Source organism: Raphanus sativus, chromosome 7 (assembly GCF_000801105.2).
Source record: "Raphanus sativus cultivar WK10039 chromosome 7, ASM80110v3, whole genome shotgun sequence".
Classification (NCBI taxonomy): Eukaryota; Viridiplantae; Streptophyta; class Magnoliopsida; order Brassicales; family Brassicaceae; genus Raphanus; species Raphanus sativus.
The window spans coordinates 14,474,669-14,501,497 of NC_079517.1; the positions used below are offsets into that span (position 1 = coordinate 14,474,669).

At 31.4% G+C, this 26,829-nt stretch overlaps 1 protein-coding gene across 1 annotated transcript; it reads left to right on the plus strand.

Annotated features, from left to right (window-relative positions):
• Positions 1-12,478: 12,478 nt before the first annotated feature.
• LOC108814775 (beta-amyrin synthase 1) lies at positions 12,479-26,759 on the plus strand. The gene is made up of 18 exons (XM_056991117.1): positions 12,479-12,565; positions 12,905-13,121; positions 23,359-23,544; positions 23,687-23,776; positions 23,859-24,056; positions 24,129-24,213; positions 24,307-24,473; positions 24,555-24,746; positions 24,847-24,960; positions 25,044-25,163; positions 25,246-25,368; positions 25,454-25,552; positions 25,636-25,692; positions 25,775-25,965; positions 26,050-26,227; positions 26,306-26,386; positions 26,450-26,533; positions 26,611-26,759. Exons 2-18 carry the CDS (start codon positions 12,918-12,920, stop codon positions 26,743-26,745), a joined length of 2,304 nt encoding a protein of 767 aa, XP_056847097.1. The 5' UTR covers positions 12,479-12,565; positions 12,905-12,917; the 3' UTR covers positions 26,746-26,759.
• Positions 26,760-26,829: the final 70 nt, after the last annotated feature.

Sequence of the window (26,829 nt, forward strand, 5' to 3'; positions counted from 1 at the left end):
TACCTAGCAAACCATGTAGCATCTAGCCAGCAATATATCTACAAATGTCATATAGTTTGTAACACTTAACAACATATTATTAGTTGGCAAGTCTTATAATAACACCTTATAAAATATTTATCTTGAACATTACCTAAAAACTGAAGACCCACTAAATATAAATAATATTGGGCACTAGAAAAAATGTTAGCTAACATAAATGTTATCTATACTTAACAATAGGATCACAAATTCACTTGCATCATCTCTGTCTTCTTCTTCACTTTTTAAAAGCTTCCTAATTGTAGAAAGAAACTTCATCAACTACTCTGATTCTGGATCTAAACATTTTTCATCTACACCGCCAAACATGACTCAATTTAAAAGAGATTTAAAGATTTAGAAAAAAAACAAAAAACAAAAAACAAAAGAAACTAAGGAATAAGAAGAAAAAGAGCTTGTGGGGTTGAAAGATAATTCTGAGAAATTATAACACGAGCGGGATTCGGTTTACCGTATATGCTGTAAATCGAGTTTTGCCTTGTTCGTTGACACTATGAACAAAAACAAATCACTGAAACGAGGAGAAAAATAGCTACTTATAAATTTTTATTTTGTGATAAATCTCTCTGAATTTTTAAACTCATCTTGAGATAAAAAAAGAGAAAGAATATAATTAATGTTGATGGTTTGGATGCTTTTGATTTCTCGACAACAAAAACTATCGATATCTTTATTAATTTTTAAATAATTAATTATTAAATTGAGAATGCTCCTTGAAAAAATGAATTTTGCTGCAACCCACAGTATAATAGCAGAGAGTTTGAGAGGATCTTACACACCTATTGACATGTTAGTATGCATGATGTAGGGATAAAACCAACAGAAAAATATTACTATCAAATCAGATGCAAAGCTCTAATTAAGGACTCACTTAGAGGCATACAATCCAATTATCTCAAAAATTATTTACATGTGTGGGCGCTGTAAAGCCAGCCTTAAAGGAAAAAAATTAGTTTGTAGTTGCATGTGTTTCAAAAAAGTTTGTAGTTGTATACTAGCCTTCTGAAGCAAGTAACCTCTCATATATTTTCTTCGTCGAATATAAAATGCTTTAAGAAAATTTTTATTTTTCGGATATATAAAGAACGGTAAACCGTTTTCCAGTAATGGAGTATTAAACCAACGGTGACAACGTGTTAGGGATATCTAAATGTAATCGGATTCGAACTCTACTTGTTTACCAATGCTGTAACGCCATGTTACTATCTGACCACTAACATTGGGTTCATTTTTTCTTTCAAATGTAAAGTTTTTATATTTTCAGTTTTTCTTTAGTTTTATTAGACAGATTATATTTCAAAGTTTCTTTTATAATAATTAGAAGTCCCAAGACATCCGCAAGTGTTTGTTCAGTTTGATCCACCGTAGGCAAAAGCAAACATCTAAACTATTAAAGGGGAAGTACAAATAGTATTTAGCCCTAAATTTTCCTCAAATATTACAATCTAATGCCATTGGAATTAAAACACGGTAGTTTTACTAAACCTGCTTAAACCTAGGACGTTGCCCCCACCCCCACTTATAACGCCGACGTTCCCCCACATGATAATGGCTTTCGTCGAGCTCTGCGCCGGCCTATGTAAACTCTATCTCTCTGTCTCTCTATTGTTCTCTCTCTATATTTTGCTCTTTTTGTCTCTGGAGTCGCAAAAGTTGATTTCTTTGTATGTGATTTGGGGTTTTGAAGATGTTTACTCTGTTGATCCAAAGTAGCGTGAGGTAAGAGTATGTTTTGTATACGTGGAGTACACTATTTCGTTGCACGAGTGATCATAAAGGTTTTCTTTACAGGTTATGAATAAATACGGCAAATTTAAGAGCTTGCGGTTGGTCAGAAGCATTGGTAAAGGCTTTGCAATTGCTCTGCTTTATGATCTTACTTCTGTTGGTTTCTACACATATTGTTTTAGCATAATTGTGGTGATTATACATCATGTAGTTACGTTTTGTTTAGTGACGGGTGCTTCACGAGGATATGCTTTTGTGGAGTATGAGACTGAGAAGGAGATGCGCCATGCTAGGTACTACAGTGATGCATACTTTTTTTTGTTCTTTAAACCTGTTTGAAATATATTTTTTCTGTTTCAGCACTGGAGTTTAGTTGCAGGAAAGGTGGTATTTGGCTCTACATTGATGCAAACTTTTTTTTGTTCTTTAAACCTGTTTGAAATATATTTTTTCTGTTTCAGCAGTGGAGTTTAGTTGCAGGAAAGGAATGCTCTTCGTGGTGGTTTTTTACAGGCTGCTCATCATTTATTTATTGATGGTCAAAAGATTATTGTTGATTATAATAGGCAGCAACTGATGCCTGGAGGGATACCTAGAAGATTAGGTGAGTGCTACTATGAACCTTCAAACCCATATTTAACTGTGCATTCTATTTGTTATAATATTAGGTGGCCGATTTCTCATGAAGATTTTAAAAAGCTTGGGATCCTGAAAGTACATGTCACGTACTCAGGTCTACTACCATTTCTCTATCTTGATTAATACTTTATCTCTGTTTTTTTTATATATATCTGGTATTTAGTTCATGTTTCTGTGTGCTAGAAGTGGCATGATTGACGTGTTGTTCAATGTGTCTAGAGAAATAGTTTATTGGTCAGTCCTGAAAGTTTTTAAATCTTCATTTCAGTATTTTCAAACCAATATAAATTTGCATTAGGAAAAAAATAATTTGGTTATTTACTCAACTATAATAATTTCGAAATTTCTCTTGGAAACTAAATTATCAATGTTTGGTTAATCTGGATTTGAGATTTGGCTTAGGTAGTTAACAAGATGGACTGTAACAAATGATTAGTCGGAAGGGTCGGCATTCTAACAGTGTGATAGCCAATCCGAGCATTAAGTGCGATTTTTCCAAAGCTGATCGAATCAGACGATAGAATATATATAAAAATAAAAATAAAAATAATTTAGAAGATATATAAAAAATATAATATATTAAATTTAAATACAATAAAATGTTATGTGTCGACATGCTACATATTAATATATGTAATATGGAAAATTTATATATTTATAGTATTAAAATATGTAAACTATATATTTAAACAAAAATACACCCGCACGGGCGTGCGGGTCAAAAGCTAGTAAGGATTATATATGTTCGGTCCTGAAACCATAAGGTGTTTTTTTTTAGTTTTTTAGAGTTTTTTATTGTTATTAACATAGAAAAACAGATAGAGAGATTAAACCCTCTGTAAAAGACTATATAGAAATTGTAAGACCTATTTTAAAATAAAAATCGATAATCTGTATTAGTTTTCAGCCAATATCTAAAGTATTATTTTCAAATTTGAATCTTTAGAGATTAAATTATATTTATTAGAATTTTTTTTATTTTTTATTAGATTCCAAATATTGTAAACCGACAGTGGGCCTAAATACCATTTTCACCAATAAATAACATAAAATTGTGGTTGAATTGTTGCTTGACACGTCAGTATCAGTAAGAAGGGAATCTATCTCTTTCACAAAATCCATCTAGAGACTAGTGTGCTATCTTGAAATCTAGAGTAATTTCAAAAAGTAGATATGTATTTAAAGCCCTAGGATAAGTATCGTTGTAACTTTGTAATAATTAAATGGTGGATTTCAAATGTTCGGTTGGGAACATGACCTTTGGATACAGTTATATACATATTTATGAAAAATAAAATTACCGATCAATTTGGGATATACTTTTTCTATGGTTTAATGATCAATAATTTACAGTTAATTATATTACATCTGCAACTAAATTTAATATGTTGAATAGAAAATTTAATAACGAGGGCTTTAAATACATATCTACTTTTTGAAATTACTCTAGATTTGAAGATAGCACACTAGCCTCTAGATGGATTTTTGTGAAAGAGATTATCCCTGTTGATACTCACGTGTCAAGCAACCATTCGACCACAATTTTGTGTTATTTATTCGTGAATATGGTATTTAGGCCCATTGTCGGTTTTAAAATATTTGGAATTTAATTTTTTTTTGTAAAAGTATATTTGGAATTTAATAGTATATTATGAATATTTGGAATTTAATATAAAATAAAATAACGTGATTTATGAATGCTTTATAAAAAAGTAATTCAAATTCAATTGAAATGTTGCAACATGAGGGGTATTATTTGTAATTAAATACAAAATAAAATAACGTGATTTATGAATGCTTTATAAAAAAAGTAACGCAAATTCAATTGAAATATTGCAACATGAGGGGTATCATCTATGTGTTTGATGGTTATTATGTAGTTTCATATGTAACTAGATGATAACCTACGTCATCTTACATAATGAATTTATAAAAATAATTACGTTTGGTGAAGATGTCGAATATTATGCAAAATACATGTTGTATTACAATTTATTTTGTATACCATGTCTTTTATATTATATAATAATAAATATATTAAATAATTGAAAAACATTTAATTATTAAATACATAACTAAATTGATGTAAACACATAAATCAGACAAACCACTCTTGTTTATTTACTATCATTTTATAATATGTAAATCTAAATAATCATATTTATCTATTTTGAATAAAATTAAATTTAAATGATACTAACATTTATATATAGTATATTTTAATATGAATATCTATTAAATGAAAATTTATAATCACGGTTTTATGATTATTATATCTTTTTAACAAATTTTTTAAATCATTGACAACAAAAATTTTAGTGTGGAATTTTAATAAGTTTATACTTTATAAATGTTCTTGAAAATTCATTGCAAATTTATAAATTAAAATATCTATGTAATCTTATATGGTGTATATATATATATAATTTTAAATATCTATTAAATGAGATTTTTTGCTCATATGGTTTTAAGATCTTGTGTATTTTGTTAAATAAAAATGTTAAACCATTAATCATAATTTTTTTAACATAAGAACTTTAACAGTTTTAATAATTTATAGTTGTTTTTAATTCAAAATATAAAAACAAAAAAAAATTCTAAAATTTTAATTTTATAGTTAATTTGATTGTTTAATTTATTTTAATAATATATAATTAAAAAATGATGGAGGAGGTACAAATTGTTATCAAATCTTTGTTATCAAAATCATCAAATTGTCATATATATATATATATATATATATATATATATATAGTTTTTATTTAAGGAAAAAAATAGTAATTGTACACATTTAATTATGTTTATGATTAATTTAATGAAAAATATAATATATATTTAGATAGACCAACATATTTTTCTAGGGATTCTAAAAATTATTCTAATGATGACACGTGTCTACACTCAAAGGTTGTAGTGCCCCTTAATTAATATATAAGGGATAAGTGATAACTTGCGCCATGTACGGAATGAATTTATAAAAATAATTATATTTGGTGATTATAAACTCTATTATACATTTTTTCATTTTAATAATAGTTGGCAAATATATGCATGCCGAATATTATGCAAAATACATGTTGTATATACAAATTATTTTATATACTATTACTTATTTTACGTTCTTTTACATTATGTAATAACAAATATATTGAATAATTGAAAAACATTAATTATTAAATAAAATCACTCTTTTTTATTTATTATCATTTTATGATATATAAATCTAAATAATCATATTTATCTATTTTGTATATAATTAAATTTAAATGATACTAACATAGATATATAGTATATTTTAATATAGTTATTTATTAAATGAGACTTTATAATCACGGTTTTATGATCATTCGTCTCTTTTTATAACATTTAAAAAAAAATCATTGATGACAAAAATTTTAATGTGGGAATTTTAATAAGTTTATACTTTATAATTTTTCTTGAAAATTCATTGCAAATTTTGAAATTAAAATATTTATGTATTCTTATATGGTATGTAGTTTATATATATATTATTTTAAATATCTATTAAATGAGATTGTTTACTCATATGGTTTTTAGATCATGTGTATTTTGTTAAATAAAAATGTTAAACCACTGATCATATTTTTTTAACAAATAAAAATTTTAACAGTTTTAGTAATTTATAGTTGTTTTTTAAATTCAAAATATAACATTTACGAAAAATCTAAAATTTTAATTTTATAGTTAATTAGATTGTTTAATTTATTTTAATAATATAAAAATTTTAAAAATGATGGAGGAAATACAAATTGTTATCAAATCTTTGTTATTAAAAACATTAATTATATATATATCAATCATATTCGGTAATTCTGTAACTTTTATCTAAAAAAAGAAAAGAAAATAGTAATTGTACACTTTTTAATTAATTTTATGATTAATTTAATAAAAAATATAATATATATTTAGATGGAACAACATATTTTTTAAGATTCTGAAAATTATTCTGGTGATAACATGTGACTCAAAGGTTGTAATGATGCTCGATTAATATATAAGGGATATCATAAATATTAAGGTTTTGAACCAAAACTTCAAATTTTCAAAAATTTGAATTATTTATATGGTGTAGCTAAAACATTTACACCAATTGCAGAGATTTCTGTTTGTATCATTTAAAGAGTTAAACAGTCACTTTAAACACATTTAATATGTCGATGACATATAAAATGCCGTACAAAGAGCTCGAGCTAGAGACCATCGGTGGCACACCACCTCTCATGGTCAATTGTATTTTTATTTTAAAAGCAGAATATTCTATAATATATTTAGATGCTATTGCAATAAAATTCTATTTTAAAACAAAAAAAAATAGAGTCGATGAGCCAAAGAAAAATATATAATGAGTTTCGACATGCTTCTTACTACATACGAGTCACATCAAGGACCATGGACTGGTATAGATCAAAGCTCTTTTCATGGGACCCATTATACATGTTGCCGTGTGTAAGCGTTTGATTTGCCAGAGTGGCAAGGCAAATTAAGGTAGTTCTCTTTCACTCTCGCTACTCATGATTTTGTCTTCTTCTTTTTTTGTCACGACTCGTGATTTTTCAAGTAACTACATTAAGAGCCTAACGATCATGTGCGGCACCACATTATGTAGGCGAACCATGTCCTCTCATATCAACGACCTAAGATGATGACATCTATCCATTACTCCACATCTAGCACAGTACACGTAGCGTTATGGTTAGACCTGCCAACAGTCGTGATTAAATGCTGATTGATGCATGTTTATACAATGTACTTTTTTGGTTTGCTTGAAATTATACAATGTACTTGTATTAGATTTTTATTTTGAATCGGAAGTTCATGACCTTACTTTCACAATCTCTTCCATGCTAAGAGTCCGCATTTGATATTTGTATTAGATTTTGTTATAAAGAAGTTCAAACTAAGTTTTCAAAACAATTTTTGTAATCGTGAAATGTGTATTAACCGTTGGGATTTATATACATATGGTTGAAAACCAACTAATGATTAAATTACTACCTCGATTCCTCGACCAAGTTTAACCACATGGTCGATGAGACCAACGAAATAAAAGTACACATGCAGTATTATATATATATATATATTTTTTTGAAACTGCACATGCAGTATCATATTGTCTTTTGAATCAAAACGAAAGTACAATTTTTAACGCATGGTACATGAAAACAAGTCCTAAAACACGTATAATTTCTTCTTTTTATAAGAACAACTGTTTTTATCTTCTAACTGCATCTAGCCAAAAAGGTTCCAATAATCGTGAGTCGTACGTTAAAACAACAGTAACAAAAAATCAACGACGAAGTTCATTTATTTGAGTTGTCTCCACTTTCTACATTCTCCCGCAAAATCAACAACATAATGTCGTTCAAAAAAGTGTTTGTTTACTTAGCAATGTCAATCAAGATATCAATAGAAACTAATACTGTATTTTTGTTTATTACATCTTGTAATCCTTTCTTATAACTCCAGATTGATATTATTTTGTTTATACATAAAATATTTGTAATCGTAAAACTCCATTTTTCCTCCAAAATATAGAAAAAGTGAATATGAAGTAAAATTATTCTAACCCTACTCCATTTTTCACTCTATAATAGAGTCATGAACAAACAAAAAATAGATTACTCCATTTATAGAATAAACTTCAAAATGGAGTGAGATATAGAGTTGGGTTGGAGCATTTGTTACTCCATATTCACTTTCACTCCATTTTAGAGTAAAAAATGAAGTTGAGTTGGAGATGCCCTAAATAATAAGACACTCAATTCATTTCTTTTACTTTATCATACTATTAAAGGGAAAGTAATTTTTATCTCTTTTCTAGTTTTTAGTTGCTTCCAATTATCGAAAGGTAGGGTGATGATCAATGTTATCATATAAATTTATATTTTGATTAAATAAAATCTCCATTTATAAGTACTTATGAGTTTTTAGCTTTTCAAAATATTTGGTTTCGTTTGATGACAAGGGAATAAGAGTTACTAGATTTTGACCCGCGCTTTAAAAGCGCGGGACTATTTTCTATTGAAAATTTTACTAACCCTTCAGTTTACTAATATGTTTAGTCATTAGTGTTCGATTTTCGGTTCAGTTTCAAGTTTTTTCTCGATTTATGCCAATTTGGTTGTGATTTCGTCTATATGGTTCAAGAAATATATGATCCGTTTAGTTATTTATGAATTTGGGTTTAGTTTCAGTTTGATTATTTTGGTTTTTGGTTCGGTTCGGATAACAACATTAGGAACTTGATAAAATTTGGGTTCAATTCGTTTCTATTTTTGGCTAATTTTGGATAATTCAGATGAAAATCACATTTAGGATTTTGTTGGATACAATATCGAGTAACTCGAATAAATTTAAATATTTCGAACAATTTTTTTCTAGGTAATGGAATGAAAGTTATGTTATGCATATTTTAAATTATTTAATAGAACATTTTAATTATTAATATTCTAATCATAGTCAGTTATTAGCATTGTGTTTTTTTAGTAAATTATCAATTCTTAGACATATCCAATTATTCCAATCTAATTAATAAGTAATTGTTTATATCATGTGTGTAGATGTGGCTACTTTGGTATTTTTTGACATATCCAATGATTTCGAGCTAATTAATTTTTTTTCGAAACGATTGAATATATTTTTTGAGCAAACAATATTTGTTAAAATTACTATGCAAAACAATTATATATATAAAGGTTTAAACAGAAATATGATCCTATGTAAATATAATGAAATAAAGACTCATTTTAGGTTTTGTAAGCATTTGTATATATTTTCTTCAGATCCAAATTTTTAACGAAATTGTCTCAGTTCTTTTTTACTTACAATCTACTACTCCTGTGTTTTAATGTAAATAGTTTTAGTTGAATGCACAAATATTAAGAAAGTTATTTTTTTGTTTGTAAAAAGTTGTATTTGAAAAATAAATTAGGTGTATTTATTTGATGTATTTAAACCAACAATAAATATATATATATATATATTATTTGATTGATTACATTATATCCAATAAAATTACCTAATATAATAAAAATTATTAATATATTGAAATAAACAAATTATATTTAAACAGAGGGAGTATAAATATTTGTTAAAATATCTCAGGCCCACCAATCAGTTTAATATCAACCGACTAAAAATTGATCTGTCTTTTAAGTTTCCAAAAACTCTTGATCTAAAAAACTCAGTTTATCTCATTATCGGTGTTTTGAAACCCGACCCAGACCCACGGTTGAACCGGTAAACCCGATGATCCATGATATATCTGGTTCAGATTTAATAAAAAGCCAAAATTTAAAAACCAATAAAACCCGCTAAAAACTGCTAAAACCTAAAACACGGTTACCGGTTGAACCACTGGTTGAACCAATAGACAATTTTACTTTTTCGGTTTTTAATTACTTTTAAAAATATTTTTTTAAATCTATTCTGTATAATTTTTAATTAATAAATTAGGTTTTTTAGTTTTTTTATTGACAATTTATTAATAATGTTTTACTTTTGGTAGATTTTGGATTTGAAGTTTAATTTTATTATTCACATTAGACATATATATATATATATATATATATATATATAAATTTTTAAGTCTTGATACTTTTTGTTAAATTTCATAAATCTTAACTTGTTACAATTTTTAAAAAATAATCTAAACTATTTTTGATATTTTTATGTCAAATAAAAAAAAGAAACTAAAGTTAAATATTTTCTAAATGGTTTTTAAACAGAAAATATATACATATCTAAAATATTATTTTATGTTTTATAAAATATTAGAAAATACTTAATTTACGTTTCTATATATTTATTTTCATAGCTAATATATCACTATATAATAAAATTTATCTATTTATTTACTTGTGGTTCACCCGCGTTCAATCCGATGACCCGGGAACCTGGAAAGTCATCCGATTTAGTGTCCGGATTGGGTTTAAAAACATTGGTTTTAGGTGAATCGATAGTATTTAATGAAACTTATAATTTTATATACATTTTCTAATTTTGTAAGTTTTATACATAATTTTTATTTAATTTGTATATCTAATTTATTTTTTTATTAGTAACTACCATGTAATATAAGAATAGAAAAATATATTCTTAAAAATGTTAAATTATGCTTCCATAGTTTCAGCTTATCAAATTGTATATGAATGATGTCTATATACTACAAATACGTATAGTTTTTAATCATGTATAATAATTTTATAATAATGCAAAAATATTCATCTACATTTAGTGAACCGAAATATATTAAACTAATTTTTTTTGTGCATGGTACATTAATATATCGACAAAAACGTTTCTAACTCGTGAAAATATGACAAAACATTATGTTGATCAATACTAAAGAATCATGGGAGAATATTTTGCATTTAAGTAGGTGATATAGTTAGAATATTTCCTTAAATAAATGATTTTTTATAGAAAATATATAATGGCATGGTATTGTAATTATCCTTGAAAACTAAGGGCAGAATCCTATTAGAGATTCTGCTTTAATAGTATAGATTGGAAATTTTCGATTATGATTTTTCTTCTAAGAAAATTTGATATTTGGTTTTAGAAATGTGTGATGTATAATTTGTGTGTTTTGGCATATGATATTAAATTTTGGATTATGGTCTACTGAAGAAATTATATAAATGCTCATGTATCTTATATCAACTTTTAATCCGATTTATGATTTTTTATTTATGAATTATGAATTATTTGATATAGATATAGGCCCGCCCTGTTCATTTACGTGTCGCGTCTAGGAACTAAAATTATATTTGTTTACGTATCACGCGACCTGCAACTTGTGACCTGCGACTAAACCTGCGACCCCCAACTAAAATTATGTTCGTTTATGTGTCGCGTGACATGTGACCAGTCGTACAATCAAAATTTTCTTAACTTTTAGTCTATGTTTTTCGGGTGACTTGAATCAGACCTTCGAGTGGTCGTGCGATCAATCGCGCGACATCAAAATGAACAACTATCCATGATTTGCGACAAATTGCAGGTTGCATATTACGCGACATCAAAAAGAACAACAGCCTACAACTTGCGACTGGTCGCATGTCGTAAGTCGCGCGATAGCCAAAGGAACATGGTTATAATTGTTGGTGGATCCTAAGAACGAAAACAGTGGAAGTTTCATCTCTTTTTCAATATTTACAGAACTATGTTGATTTGTTTGGCTTATACTAACCATGTATCCACAGAACCACTACATAGATATCTGTTCTGTGGTTGAGAATTTTGCGTCTATTACTCCATTTAAATGACAAATAGTATGTATTAGTGATATTAGTGAGTATAATTAATTAAATTTATAATTAACATAATAAATTTCAATCATATTCTTTATAACCATCTCTACAATTTTAGATTGGTTCTTTAAAATTTTTATATAAAGAAGACGATACCCAATTCCATAAATCTTGTTTCACATCCTTTATATGTTGACGTGCATGACCTAAACAGGTGGGTCATTCCATTTATTAAATGTGATTTTTGGGAGTATGTGAGTTTTGATTTTTTTCTGGGAGCTAAATGATTTACAGTGAATGATTGGTTACGAAGTCCACAAGGGTTTGTAACTTGGTGACATTGTATTCCACAAATGTATCCTGACCTTGTATCCTCTCTGGGTGTGACTGTATAGCACTTCTGGCGCAAAGCATAATGGTGAAAACATTATTACTCCAAGTTACTCCTAAAAATTACCAATCAAGTGGAAAGACATTTCCTCCCATTTACTTTTATTACTGTTTCAAAAGTGAAAAACACACACTCAACGTTTCGCCAGACATAGTGAGCGCAACAACATTTTTTTTCTTTTTCCTCTCTGTTCCATTTATTCTTTTCTGCTCATTTCCACTTTTTATATTACTCCCATTTATGCCAGAAATTACCAATCAGAGCCTCTGTGTTATGAATTATGGTAATGACCTATTGTTATTTAATATTTTGTGATAGGAAACAAATACTAAGATTAATTAATAAAGTAACTAATGAATTCTATAACTAACAATCCCATATTAAACTATTAGTGAGTGCGTCGACATTGACTACCTATATAAACATACGCACATGAACCTCGTCCAAACTCCAATCTAATAATCGACCGTAAAGGCAAACCCCATCACAAGTAATCTCTCTCATCTCTCTCATCTTCTCTATTTAGATACGCGAGGGCTCTTTCAATACAGAGATTTAAATGACATTATCTACAAATATATATGTGCATGTTCTTCACATTCATATATATGAAACATATGTATATTATGTTTAATACATGTGCATGTAAATATATATATAGTGCTATAGTAACATGTTTGTAAAAACTAAAAAGTGTATATATGTTTATACACACTACGCACCCTATATAGCATCATATGATTTTTTTTTGAACAAGGCATCATACGATTGTTTGAATGAAATTCTGAACTGAGTGAGTATATCTATATGGACGTGTACGTATACACAGGATCATAGTCGTTATGTGGAAGTTAAAAATAGGAGAGGGAAATGGGAAAGACCCTTACTTGACCAGCACCAACAACTTTGTTGGACGTCAAACATGGGAGTTCGATCCCAAAGCCGGCACACCGGAGGAACGAGCCGCCGTGGAAGAAGCTCGGCGGAATTTCTTGGTCAACCGCTCTCGTGTTAAAGGCTGCAGTGATCTCTTCTGGCGAATGCAAGTAAGTTTATACTTTTCTCAACTTTATAATTATATGTTTACCATGAAAAAAAGGTACTCCGAAATCTTAATAGGTTGTAATACATATCGACATAACTTTTTTTTTTTAATTATTTTTTTTCTTTATTCTTCCCCAAGTGGAATACTGTTTTGAATACAAAGTTGAAACAGCTTAATAAACGAGAAGACAAAATGAAAGGAGGCTATGAAATATTAAGAAACACATGTGAAGCAGAGATGATAAACTTGGCGCTGATGATAATCCATAGTGCTAACGGTCGAAATGGTGAAACCAGAGATAAAGATATGTTGCCGGACGTGTTGAAGACTGCTGCAAAATCCGAACTATAGAGGAGCTCTTTAACCGATCCAATCCAAGCAACTTTGCTTTCATAAGAACCTTAACCTCTCTGACCAGAGTAAAAGATGGCTTACTTGTTGATGTATGCAATCTGAGATTCCTCTCTCTCCACAGCAGATATAATATAGCTTGAACAAGGAGGCAACATATATCTTTGAGCTGAGGATTACCTGCTGCAGAAGGTAACCAAGCTATAATGGCCTCGAAACCAGATGGAGGAGAAAAAACCGGAGCTGTGAAGAATGTAGTCCAGACTTCTTGGGAATAAGGACAAGCAAAGAAGATGTGATCACGGCTCTCATCTGAGACATCACAAAGCAGACATGTTGGAGAAATATTCAAACCCCACTGCTGCAACCTATCTTTCGTTGGTAATCTGTTGAGGATCGCCACCCATGACAAGAAAGCATGTTTAGGGATTCTGGTTTTAAACCAAATTGTCTTGTGCCAAAGAACATACACAGCTGCTGGATAAAGAGTTTCCCAAGTTTTCGAGGCGACAAATTGACCAGGCTCCGAGGCTGGGCTATTTCGCCAGAGGAAAACGTCAGGAACATCCGGTAGCAGAGCTGGTGGAGGAACGGGCAGAGAGGCTCGAATGAGCTGAGTAATCCTATGTCATCCCCTCGGTAAGAGCCAAGAATCACCCGAAATAGCTTCTGAAACACGAGCTGTAATTGAAATGCCTAAGACACGCGGACCGTTGGCTCCCGAAAGATGAATCAGTGGACCCAAACCGGACCAATTGTCATGCCAGAATAAAGCTTGAGAGCCTGACTGAATCTGACAAAAGACAAAGGGACGAGCAATAGACCTCAACTTCATCAACTGTCTCCAATTTGACGAACCCGAATGGTCATAGTTTGCTGTCCAAAAATCCCCATCCGCTATAATGTGCTCCTTGATCCAAGCTACCCAGAGAGATCCAGTTACTGCAAATAGTAACCAGATAAGCTTCAAACCGAAAACCACATTAGAAGCTTCCAATCTTCGCAGACCGAGACCACCCGCGGATTTAGGGGTGCAGACGGACTCCCATGAAACTTTTGCTCCTCTAGCTGAGTCTGGACCTCCACTCCAAAGAAAAGCATTGCACAACCTCTCTATAGCATTAATGCATCCCTTAGGAAGCTGATAAATTGATGCCCAGAAATTAAACATGCCATATAACACCGATTGAAGCAGCGTTAATCTTCCTGCAAAGGATAGGTTTCGTATAGTCCAAGAAGTTATCTTTTTCCTCACCCTGTCGACCAATGGTTGATAGTCTGCCTTTCCAAGCCTATTGGGCATCAACGGAACACCCAAATACCGGACATGTAGATTTCCCGGGGAAACACCAAATCTTTCAGCTATCTCCTTAGTAACCTGGTGATTCCTACCATCACGAAATAGACCAGTCTTTAAGTTTAAACCAAGCCCAGATCCCATATAAAACGAGTTGAGGACACTGATAATAGCGGCTACTGAGTCTGCATTGCCATCAAAGAATATAAGTATGTCGTCCGCAAAACAAAGATGAGTAATCAAGGGATACCGGCACTTACGATGCGGATTGAAAAGACGACTCTGAGCAGCAGTGTCCAGGTTCTTGGACAAAATATCCATTGCTATAACAAAGAGGGAGGACGAGATAGGGTCACCTTGACGAAGACCCTTTTTCCCGGGGAAAAACCCAACAAGCTCCCCATTGAAAGCGACAGAATAGTGTGGCGAGGTAATACAGGCTTGAATCCACCCAATGAACACTTCCGGCAGGTTAAAGGCCTTCAAGACATTCAGGAGGAACGACCAATCGACATTATCATAGGCTTTTGTAATATCTATCTGCAGACAGCCTCTAGTAGTGTTCCCCGGAGTGTTGAAATCCGAGACCAGCTCTGAAGCTAATAGGACATTTTCACACAACAGTCTTCCTTTGATGAACCCGACCTGATTACGTTGAACTACAAGAGGAGTGAGCTTTTTGAGGCGAACACCAATAATTTTCGCAATAACCTTGTACACTGTGTTGCACAAAAAAATGGGGCGGAAATCTGAGAGGTTGGCTGCACCTGTTACCTTCGGTAGAAGAGCAATGACAGTTGCGTTGACCTGCCTGGACAAGCAAGGATTAACGAAAAAGTCACGAACCGCTGAGACTAGATCACCGCCCACCAAGTCCCAAGAAGAAACAAAGAACTCCACAGAAAAACCATCAGGGTCAGGAGCTTTGTTTTTTGGAAGAGCAAAAATTGTTTCTCTGATTTATGTCTCAGTCGGAAGAGACACCAGCTGCGCAGCGAGCAAGTCAGGACAACGAAAGGGATGAATGTCTCTGATTTCTTCTACTGAGAATGGTGTAATAGAGTCGTTTGCTATGCCAAGGAGAGCTTCATAGAAGTGAGAGGTCATAGCTTTCAAGGTGACAGAGTCGTAGATCTTGTTACCCATTGGATCCAACAAATAATGGATGACATTTTTGGATAAATTAGCCCTGACCGCCTTGTGGAACACTCCCGTATTTGAATCACCAACAGTGAGCCATCTTACTCGAGATTTCTGGTGCAAGAAAGACTCTTCAGCAGCAGCGAAGAACATCCAAGATTTCCTAGCTTCTGCCTCCTCTTCGAATAACTGCTGTGATGGATCAGTTAAAGCTCTTACTTGGATCTGATCCAAAGTCTGACGAGCTTCTTTTGATCTGAGTTGGATGTTGCTGAAACTGCTGCGATTGAGCGCTTTGCAACAACTCTTGGCAGCACGAAGCTTCTGGTATAGAGCACTCATGGGAGAACTGATAGGAATTGCAACCGTCCACGCCTCTTTCAATAACCGCTAAAACTCCGGGTGCGTTGAAAACATATCAAAATACACAAACCGACACTTTCTCGGAGATAGCTGATTTGCTAAGTGGATGAGGCATGGTGTATGATCAGACGAGCCGGGGGAGTCAAAGAAAGCATAGGAATCGGGATACGTTTCCACCCAGGCCTCATTCACTAATGCTCTATCTAACTTCCTGGACTTCGGATTCGTGACGCTCTTATTGTACCACGTGAACAAACAACCTCTGTAAGCTAGATCAAAAATCCCAGTCTCCTCCAAACAGTCTGAAAAATCTTGAATTCCTTGCTCACATAACTCTGTTGGAGTACTAGAGAAAACCTCATCAGCAGATAATACCTGATTGAAATCACCGAGAAGAATCCAAGGAGAATTACTGAGTGTTCTAGTTTGAGCCAATTCTTTTATCTTCTCCCATAACTCGAGTCTTTCTTCTCTGAGATTACGAGCATATATGAAAGCTACCGTATAAGACTGTCTGGTTTGAGGATTGAAGACACCACATAAGACCAGTTGAGGAGAAGAGAAAAATATTATAACTGATAAAATAGGATCCCACAACACCACAATGCGACCGTTATCAGCTTCAGGAGAATGATTCCCTTCAAAACGCCATCCGGGAACCACTGAATTCATAACGCCAAGTAGATTTTCCTGCTGCACATGTGTTTCCAAAAAACCACCTAAAAGAGGTTGGTTACGCCGAATCCAATCAATAACTGAAGATTGTCTGTCTCTTCCGTTTAATCCCCGAACATTTCAAAAAAAACTCTTCATTTAGAGTTCAAAAGGGGCAGTGCTGGGCACTAAGCTTCCTTAGAATGAGCAGGGCGCGAACGCCTTTGCCCACCGAAAGCTGATCCAAAATTGCTTGCTTTACGCTTAGAAACAGAAGCAGAAGAAGTAGAACGGTCGTCATTTTCAGAACAACTTGACAGCGCATACATTTCCTGTCGGATCTTTCTTCTTTGGTGCTTCCTAGAATTGGCAGTAGAAGTACCAGGAGCCTTGGAATCAATTGCATCTAGCCTTTTCCGAAGAATGCACTGAGCAGCTGAGATTAACTCCTCTTCCTCCGCGAGCTTAGTGTTGGAGATTGTACCATTCCCGGAAGCTTGAGGAGAGATGTCCTTACCTTTTGCAACCTCTGGTTTTTTCCCCACTTCTTTCCAACCAGAAGAAGACCCATCCACCTCCAAGGACAAAATAAGAGGTAAACTTTTAGTTCTTCCAATCGTCCGCCTACCTTGGGAGCTAAGTTCCGGAGACGTGAGAGCTGGTCCTGGAGGCTTTGGGATAGGAGGTAGCAAAGGAGCTTCAGACTAGAGAGAGTGAGCGACTTTGGGAGAAGAAGGGACTAACGCAGGCTCAGGCTCTAACACCGGTGCTGGAGCATGAGTTATTACACCAGTGAAAGCTGGGAAGTCGGTTGTCTCCTGAACAGTCTTCTTTAAAGGTTGTAGACATCTCAAACGAAGGTGACCGTATTCTCCACAAGCTCCACACTTAGGAGGGATCTTTTGAAATTCAACCGGAAGCGTCACTGAGTTCCCTAATTTGACTATCGATATAATTTTCTTACCTACCTTTTCGTCACAATCACTTATTCACCTTTGTCCAAATTTTTTTCTTTCCTTTTTTGGGTTTGAGGCACCACCACATCCACATGATCATAGAGAATGTGGATTTGTGTCTCAAATAGAATTATTTTCAAAGTCACCCGATGCATCGTAGTATTGCACATAAAAGGAAACATTATTTTTGACAAAGAAAAGGAAACTATTTTTCTTATAATGTCACTACTAGATTTTGATCCACGTTTCAAAAGCACGGATTCTCCATTAGATTATAAACAAAGTTTGTGAATTAGTATTTGGAATTGGTGTACATTATTATGTTATAAAATCATTACATTGAAGGACATTTGTTTAAAATTATATAATTTACGAATTAGTTTATATAAGATTATGTATGTACACTCTTATATAATTCTTTTTAAGTTTGAACATTTTATCGAACCCGAAAAACCTAACCAAATTCAACCCAAAAATATAGATGTGGTTTGGTCCGGGTCAATGCCAAAGTACATATTTTATTTCTTTTTTTCAACCTGTGGTTTCTGTTTGACTTGAGGTCCTACCCGGCACCCGATCAGTATCCAAAGTATGTGTATATTTGGTATTTCATATATATTTTTGATATCTGAAATGTGTTTTTGTTATTATGAATATTTTTGTAATTTTCAAATTCAGGTTTCCGATTATAGTTTCAAGTTTCAGGTAATTTTTTTTATAAAAAATAAAATAAAATATTGGGTATTAGGATTTTTTTTGGGTATTTTCAGTTCATCAAGTCAGATTTATGGTAACGTTTTGGGTTATTTTGAGTATTTGAATATTTTTCAGGTATTTGTTTGTGTTTTGTGTATTTTTATGTTTTAATATTTTAGGTTTTTAGGTATTTCGAGTCCTAAAATAACCAAATCAATTTGGGCTGTTACATACCAAAAAATTATTTATTTTACAGGTATTTGATTATGGATCCGGATCCGAAAATAGTTAACCCGAATCTATACCAGAAATTTTTAAATACTTAATTATGTCTAAATGGTTAGAATCCGAAAAACCTAAATCCAAAAGGAACATATCTGTACCCAACCAGAAGACCCGATGCCAGGACCTACTTTCCCATATTATATTTATGTGCATTTTATAAGATTATAATTGTTGAACTCGTGAGACTTAATACTTACTAAGTAGATTTTGGTTAATTTAATAGTATAGATTTATAAGGTATTTTAATAGTTTTTAAGCCTATATTTAATAAAAATTATTTTAAACACTTTTATAAAACAATTTAGCGCAAAATATATAAAGTTTTCTTTTAGATATGGTTTGCTAGTGTTTGTATTAAATATGGAACTATACAGTGTAAGATGACAAAGTTCATAAATAGCATATCTACATTGTACTCTTTTTGTTAAAAATATTTTGTAACAATATATACTATATCTTGGTTTTTAAAAATAATGTGAAAATATAAGAATATTCAATTTTTATATTTTTTAAAATTTAGTTTCCTTTAAAAATAACTCATATAGAAAGGAACCGACCCGAATACCCAAAACCTATTCATTCGTTGTATTTTGTGATACTTTATAAGAATTACATTTGTTAAATTGATATGGTTTAAGATTTACTTGGTAGATTCTTTAAGCTAATTCAATGGAACATATGTGTAGGGTTTTTAATAGTTTTTAAAGTTTCTTAATTTTTTATTATAATACTTTTTATAAAAATTAAGTTAACGTAATATATAGGACAATTCTCTCGAATTAGGAGTGGGCAAAAAAAACAAACCGAACCGAGTCCAACCGAACCAAACCGAGTCAAAACCGAACCAAACTAGTTATGGTTTACTTCGGTTAAAAAAATTCTAGAACCAAATTAATCAAACCAAACCGAGCCTAAACCGAATCCATAAAATAACTGAAGTGCCACTTCTATTGCCTATAGTATTTATATTAGGTTCAAAGATAATAATCTAAAATAAGTAGATTACATTTTAATTTTTGGTTTTATGTCTGGTTTTACGTTTAAACACAAAAAAATTATTGATTTAGTTCTATATTAGATTTAGTTCACATAATTTATTTTTTATTTTCACCAACATGATGATTTCACGACCATGCGTTGATGTTTCAAAACATGATTTCTCTTAAAAGATCTAAACTAAGAAAATTTGATTAAACCGAACCGAAACACAAACCAAAGCGAAACCGAACCGAACCAAACTAAGTATGGTTTACTTCAACTTAAAAATTTCTAGAACCGATAAACCAAACCGAACCGAACCCGAACCGGACCGATAAAATAACTGAAGTGCCCATCCCTATCTCGAATAGCCTTTTTAAAATTTTTGTCACAAAATAGACCTAAAAAATAAAATATTAAAATAACATGACAAAATAACCATTTTTTATTTTGAAAATTTTGATTTTGATTTTTTATTTTTTGAAATTTGAAACCCGCCCTTAAACTTACCCCTTAACTCTAAACCTTAAATCTTAGATTTGTTAACATAAATGTTATAAATGCATATTTACCCTAAAATAAAATCTGTTTTGGTCAATTTCCTCTTTGGAAGACCATTTTGTGAAAATAAACTAAAAATTGCTATCTAAGGGAACTTCTCTAATATATATATATATATATATATATATATATATATATATATATTGTTTAACATATGATTTACAAAAATGTTTATATCAAATTTGATTTTTTAAATAATTAAAACTATATAATGTAAGATGACATAGTAAAATATGTTCAATGATATAATGCTAACTAGATTTTGACCCGCGCTTTTGAAGCGCGGAATATTTTACGATGAAAAATTTCACTAATAATTTAACAAATATTTTGGTAATTTTTAAAGAGTATGTATTTAAAATATTTTTGCATTTAAATCAGTATTTTTAAATTCAACCCGATTGTGATTATACCGGTTAATTCGGAGATCTGACAATTCAATTTATGTTTCTAAAATATTCATATTAAAAAATCACTAAAACCCGAGACTAACCGATTGAACTGATGGATGACCGATATATAATCTAATTGGATTTAAATTGTAATAGTTTCATAATTTGTAATCTTATAATCGAAATTTTAAAGTTTACTATTTTGTAATTTATGAAATTATGACGTTCCTACAAAAATTTAAAGAGAAAATGATAGATATAAAATAATTAAGATTAATTATTGTATTATTTGGAAAATTGATAGTAGTATAAAAAATATATTGTTTGGAAACATTGATAGTAGTATAAAAAAATAAGTATATTGTTTGGAAATGTTGATAGTAGTATAAAGAAATAAGTATATTGTTTGGGAACATGGATAGTAGTATAAAGAAAGGAACATTAGTGATTTAATATATGTTTAACTATAAAGTATAAAGATGTATTTAATTTAAAAACTTACAAAACAAATGTTAGATCCAACAGAATGTTTTTGTTTTAATAAGATAGATTCATTTTAATTATTGATAGTAGATTTTGAGTAAGAAATATAGTGTATAACATAATTGATTAGCAATTACTATGATGAGAAAGAAAATTGATTTTCAGAAGAACTGTATCACATAAAATGGAAAGTACAATAAATACTATCGACGGATGCATAGTTAATTCTCTCTACCTTTGGTAACAACATTAATTATTACTATTGTATTGTTAGAGAAGGAGTAATAATCGAGGTAATACTGTTTCAAACATATAAATATGACCAATAAATTTAAGTCTAATGAAAAAGTCCAAACAATTTTATAAGCAGATTTATTAAAACTCATTTTTAATAGTATAGATAATATTATTTGAGAAGTCAGTTTACTATGTGGCGCTCTCACATTAATTTTAAGAATGGTTAATTAATAAATTATAAATATTATTCATATATGCCAATATTAAGAGTTTTTGTTATATTTCCTTTTTTCTTAACATATTTTCAATTTTAATTTCGTTTTTATTATTTTATCACAAATCATATAAATATAAAAAATGAAAATATCTTTAAAATTTTTAATTACAGACTATATATTACGTGAATTCAAAAATAAAATTTCACAAAAAATATTATATATATATATATATATATACAAATGAGCTAATTTCACGTGAAATATAATTAATATATTAAATGATCATGAAATTGATCATTGATCATTAAACATATCAAACTGATCTAAATTCTAATACTCCAAATCAGAAGTTTAATTGAGTCAATACTATAGTATTGTTTTATTTTTAGTTGTTATACATGTAAACTACAAAATGACTTAAAATCTATATATAAGAACATAAAATTAACTTAATTTTATAAATATTCAGATCCATATATTTTTAAAACTTATTGGTTATCAGTTGTACAACCTCAAACCAAGAAACACTTCAATTTTTATATTTGTTTTCTAAATTAAATATATAAAATTATATATTATATATAAATTTATAAATATATATATGTAAAAGAATTTTAACTAAATACAATTAACAAAATTATTCAAATATAAAAACAAGAAATTATGATTTAGTTCAGAATGAAAATATAAATTTTAGTTTACGTACAATAACTAAACCTATCCAACTTTTAAAACCATTGTCATATTTTTAATTAAGATAATAACATTAAATAATCAAAATATATTTTTACTTATTTTCCTACATGTATATTATAAACCAATTTAATTATAAAACTAAAATATTTTTTTTTAAAAAGTATTATAATTTATTTATATTATAAATGCTTATCCGTGCATGAGCACATGAGAATCACCTAGTATATAAAAATGTACAATATTCAACCAATTTGTTCTGTTGTTTTGTTACCGATTATTTTTTGAAAATACCCAAAATAGCACTAAAAATGTTTTTTTTTTGTCACAAATATAGATTCGAAGAATTAAAATGGCCAAAATATCTCATTAAAGAGGTAAATATAGACTTATATCTTTTGGATTAACTAATTTATGTCTTAGGGTATAGAGTTAAAGAGTGGAGATTTGAGATTAGGTCTAAAATTTTATAAAATATAAAATAAATATTAAAATTTGAAATAATATTTTTAAAATAGTTTGAAAAAGTATTTTTCGAATTTCAAAAGAAAATTTGAAAGAAGAAAATTCAGGAAAAAAAGTTTCAAAAAAAGGATTTATAAAAGATTTCGAATTTGAAAATATATAATCTGAAAGTATAATTTTTTTTTATTTTTCTATTTTTTATATATTTATTTGTATTTATATATCTAAGATAGAGATGTCTTTTTACTTTTTAAATTAAACATGTTGATCATTTTCCTCTCTAAAACTTTATATCTTGGAGAATTGCCCTTTGGAAAATGCTCCCTACTTATTATAGCTTTGGTCTAATGGAAAAAAAGCCAGTGACAGTGGGCCAATATTGCTATTTCTTATACCGTGTTTAGGCCCTAAAAGATAATGGGCCAAGTTGCCATTACTCATACCGTGTTTGAGTTGATTGAACTCACAGTTTTTGAAAGAGGCGAGATTCGAGCAAGTGATCCCGCCGGTGAAGATCGACGGCGACGAAGCCATAACTCACGAGAAAGCAACGGATGCGTTACGTAGAGGACTCTCGTTCTTCTCGGCTCTGCAAGCCTCCGACGGTCACTGGCCTGGAGAAATCACCGGACCTCTCTTCTTCCTCCCTCCGCTGGTATGTTTCTTCTCTGTTCCTTCCTCCTTTCGATTCCTACCGATTATGTCTATCGGCGAACAAATATTAGGGCTAGAATTAGGGTTCTCTATTGGATACAAAAGAGGAATCGATTGAAACGGAGGAAATTATCCTGCTGCAGGTGTTTTGTTTGTATATCACAGGACACCTCGAGAAGGTATTCGATGAAGAGCATCGCAAGGAGATGCTTCGTCATGTCTATTGTCATCAGGTAAGGTACTTTCACTAAGCAGCGGTTTGGATTAGTGATCATCTTCCACAGGAGCTAATGTTGATAATTTGTTGCTTCTCAGAACGAAGATGGTGGATGGGGATTACATATTGAGAGCAAGAGCATTATGTTCTGCACCGCGCTGAATTACATTTGCTTGCGTATTCTTGGAGAAGGTCCCAATGGAGGAGGAGATAACGCGTGTAAACGGGCAAGACAATGGATTCTTGACCGTGGTGGTGTCACTTATATTCCTTCTTGGGGAAAGATATGGCTATCGGTAAAATCTTGTACACCATATGCCCGAGAGATGTTGCAGGGTTTGATTTTTTTTTTATTTTGGTATATGTAGATTCTTGGAATCTATGACTGGTCTGGAACCAATCCGATGCCTCCTGAGATATGGTTGCTACCTTCGTTTCTTCCCATACACTTAGGTTTGTTTTCTATTTTCAAAATTTTAGTAATTTATCAGCTTAAAATCCATTTTTTTTTAAATGTTTGTGTTGATGTCGCAAAATATAATACAGCGAAAACTTTGTGCTATTGCCGGATGGTTTACATGCCAATGTCGTATCTATATGGAAAGAGGTTTGTTGGTCCAATAACACCTCTTATTCAACAACTGCGTGATGAACTCCTTTTGCAACCTTACGAAACTATCAACTGGAACAAAACCCGGCGTCTATACGCACAGGTATGCTTGACCGTTTTTAATCTTCAATTTTTTTTTTTATGTCATTGTTAACATAAACATTTTTATTCCTTCTTCTCGCAGGAGGACATGTATTTTCCCCATCCTTTGGTTCAAGATTTGGTTTGGGACGCTCTTTACGTCTTTGTGGAGCCGTTCCTTACCCGTTGGCCGTTAAACAAACTTGTGAGGGAAAAAGCTTGCCGGCTGGCTATGAAACACATACATTACGAAGATGAGAATAGCCGTTATATCACCATCGGATGTGTTGAGAAGGTAAATTAGTGAATGACCCCTTCTACAAATCAGGCATATCACTCTCTTAATAACGTATGAATGGATACTAAGTTGAACCTTTTTTTATTTTATTTTGTAGGTATTGTGCATGCTTGCATGTTGGATTGATGACCCTGATGGAGACTACTTTAAGAAGCATCTTGCTAGAATTCCGGATTACATGTGGGTCGCTGAAGACGGAATGAAAATGCAGGTGACTAAAGGAGTGAAAATCAGATTCTTTTTGTATATTCTGTCTAGCAATAGAAATGTCTTTGACATTATAAATTTATGCAGAGCTTTGGAAGTCAACTTTGGGATACAGGGTTTGCGGTTCAAGCTATACTTGCGAGTGATCTTTTTGATGAAACTGGCAATGTACTGAAGAAAGGACATGATTATATTAAGAAATCTCAGGTTTAATAATTATAATTAGTGTAGCTCGAATTTCTATAAATAAGAGTTGAATGTGTTTTTCTAAATCAGAGAATTTATACAGGTTAGAGAAAACCCGTGTGGTGACTTTAAGAGCATGTACCGCCACATATCCAAAGGAGCATGGACTTTATCTGATCGAGATCATGGATGGCAAGTTTCAGATTGTACGGCTGAAGCTTTAAAGGTAACCAATCCAGTCACTGATGCATAACAAGTTTTACTGGGCTTCCAAGAGAGTTATGCCTCAAAGTACTTCTTTGGTTTTGTAGTGCTGCCTGCTGCTCTCCACCGTGCCATCTGAGGTTGTTGGCCAGCAAATAGATCCCGAGCAGATATATGATTCTGTTAATCTCTTGCTATCTTTTCAGGTAAGTTTACATCTGTAAGACTAATGTCCTAAAAGATTACTGGCTCTTATTAAGTTTGCAGCTAAGACTTCATTTAAATTTAGAGTGAGAAAGGAGGTGTGACTGCATGGGAACCTATCCGTGCATATGAATGGATTGAAGTAAGAGCTTGAAACACACAAGGGTGTTTGAAACTTTTTTTTTGGGAATTTGGAAATTAAACCTTTGTAAATGGTGTTTCAGTTTCTCAACCCCACAGAATTTCTTGCTAATCTCGTGGCCGAGCGTGAGTATGTGGAGTGCACCTCGTCTGTTATACAAGCTTTGGTTATTTTCCAGCAACTCTATCCAGACCACAGGACAAAAGAGATAAGCAGGTCCATCGAGAAAGCGGTGCAATTCCTAGAAAACGAACAAAAGCCAGATGGTTCATGGTATGTTACTTTAAAAACAATTCGTAAATGGTAAAGAATTATGGTTCAAGAGAACCCTAACCTAATATTGTATTCATGATATAGGTATGGGAATTGGGGTGTTTGTTTCATTTACGCCACATGGTTTGCACTAGGCGGCCTAGCAGCTGCTGGTAAAACATATGAAAATAGTCTTGCTATGCGTAAAGGTGTTGAGTTCTTACTCAGGACACAAAAAGATGATGGAGGTTGGGGTGAAAGCTATCTGTCATGTCCTGAAGAGGTACTTTGTACTTGCATGAATTTCACGTTAGTTATCGTACAAGGGCTGATCGTTTTAACATGTGTGTGTGTGTGATAGAGATACATACCATCAGAAGGGAAACAAACCAACCTTGTGCAAACAGCTTGGGCAATGCTGGCTCTCATTCACGCTGGACAGGTTCAAAATATTTCATTTTGTATTTAAAAAATTTCATATCAATAACTTTCCTCTATTTACTAGGCCGAGAGAGATCCAATACCTCTTCACCGTGCCGCAAAGCTTATCATCAATTCGCAAATGGAAGATGGAGATTTCCCTCAACAGGTTAGACCATCCTCTTTGGATTCAAATGATCTATGTTTATAGATTTGGAATAATTTTATGGTTATGGCATTTTGCAGGAGATAGTAGGAGTGTTCATGAAGAATTGCTTGATACACTATGCTACCTACAGAAACACTTTCCCATTATGGGCACTTGCTGAGTATCGTAAAGCTGCGTTTCTTAACTCATCAACCACATCTACAGCTTCCTAAATAAATGTTCACATGATATTTAAGACAAAACAAAAGGGGTATTCAGATGTATGTTAAGTATCCACTCAAAAAGTATCCATTTGA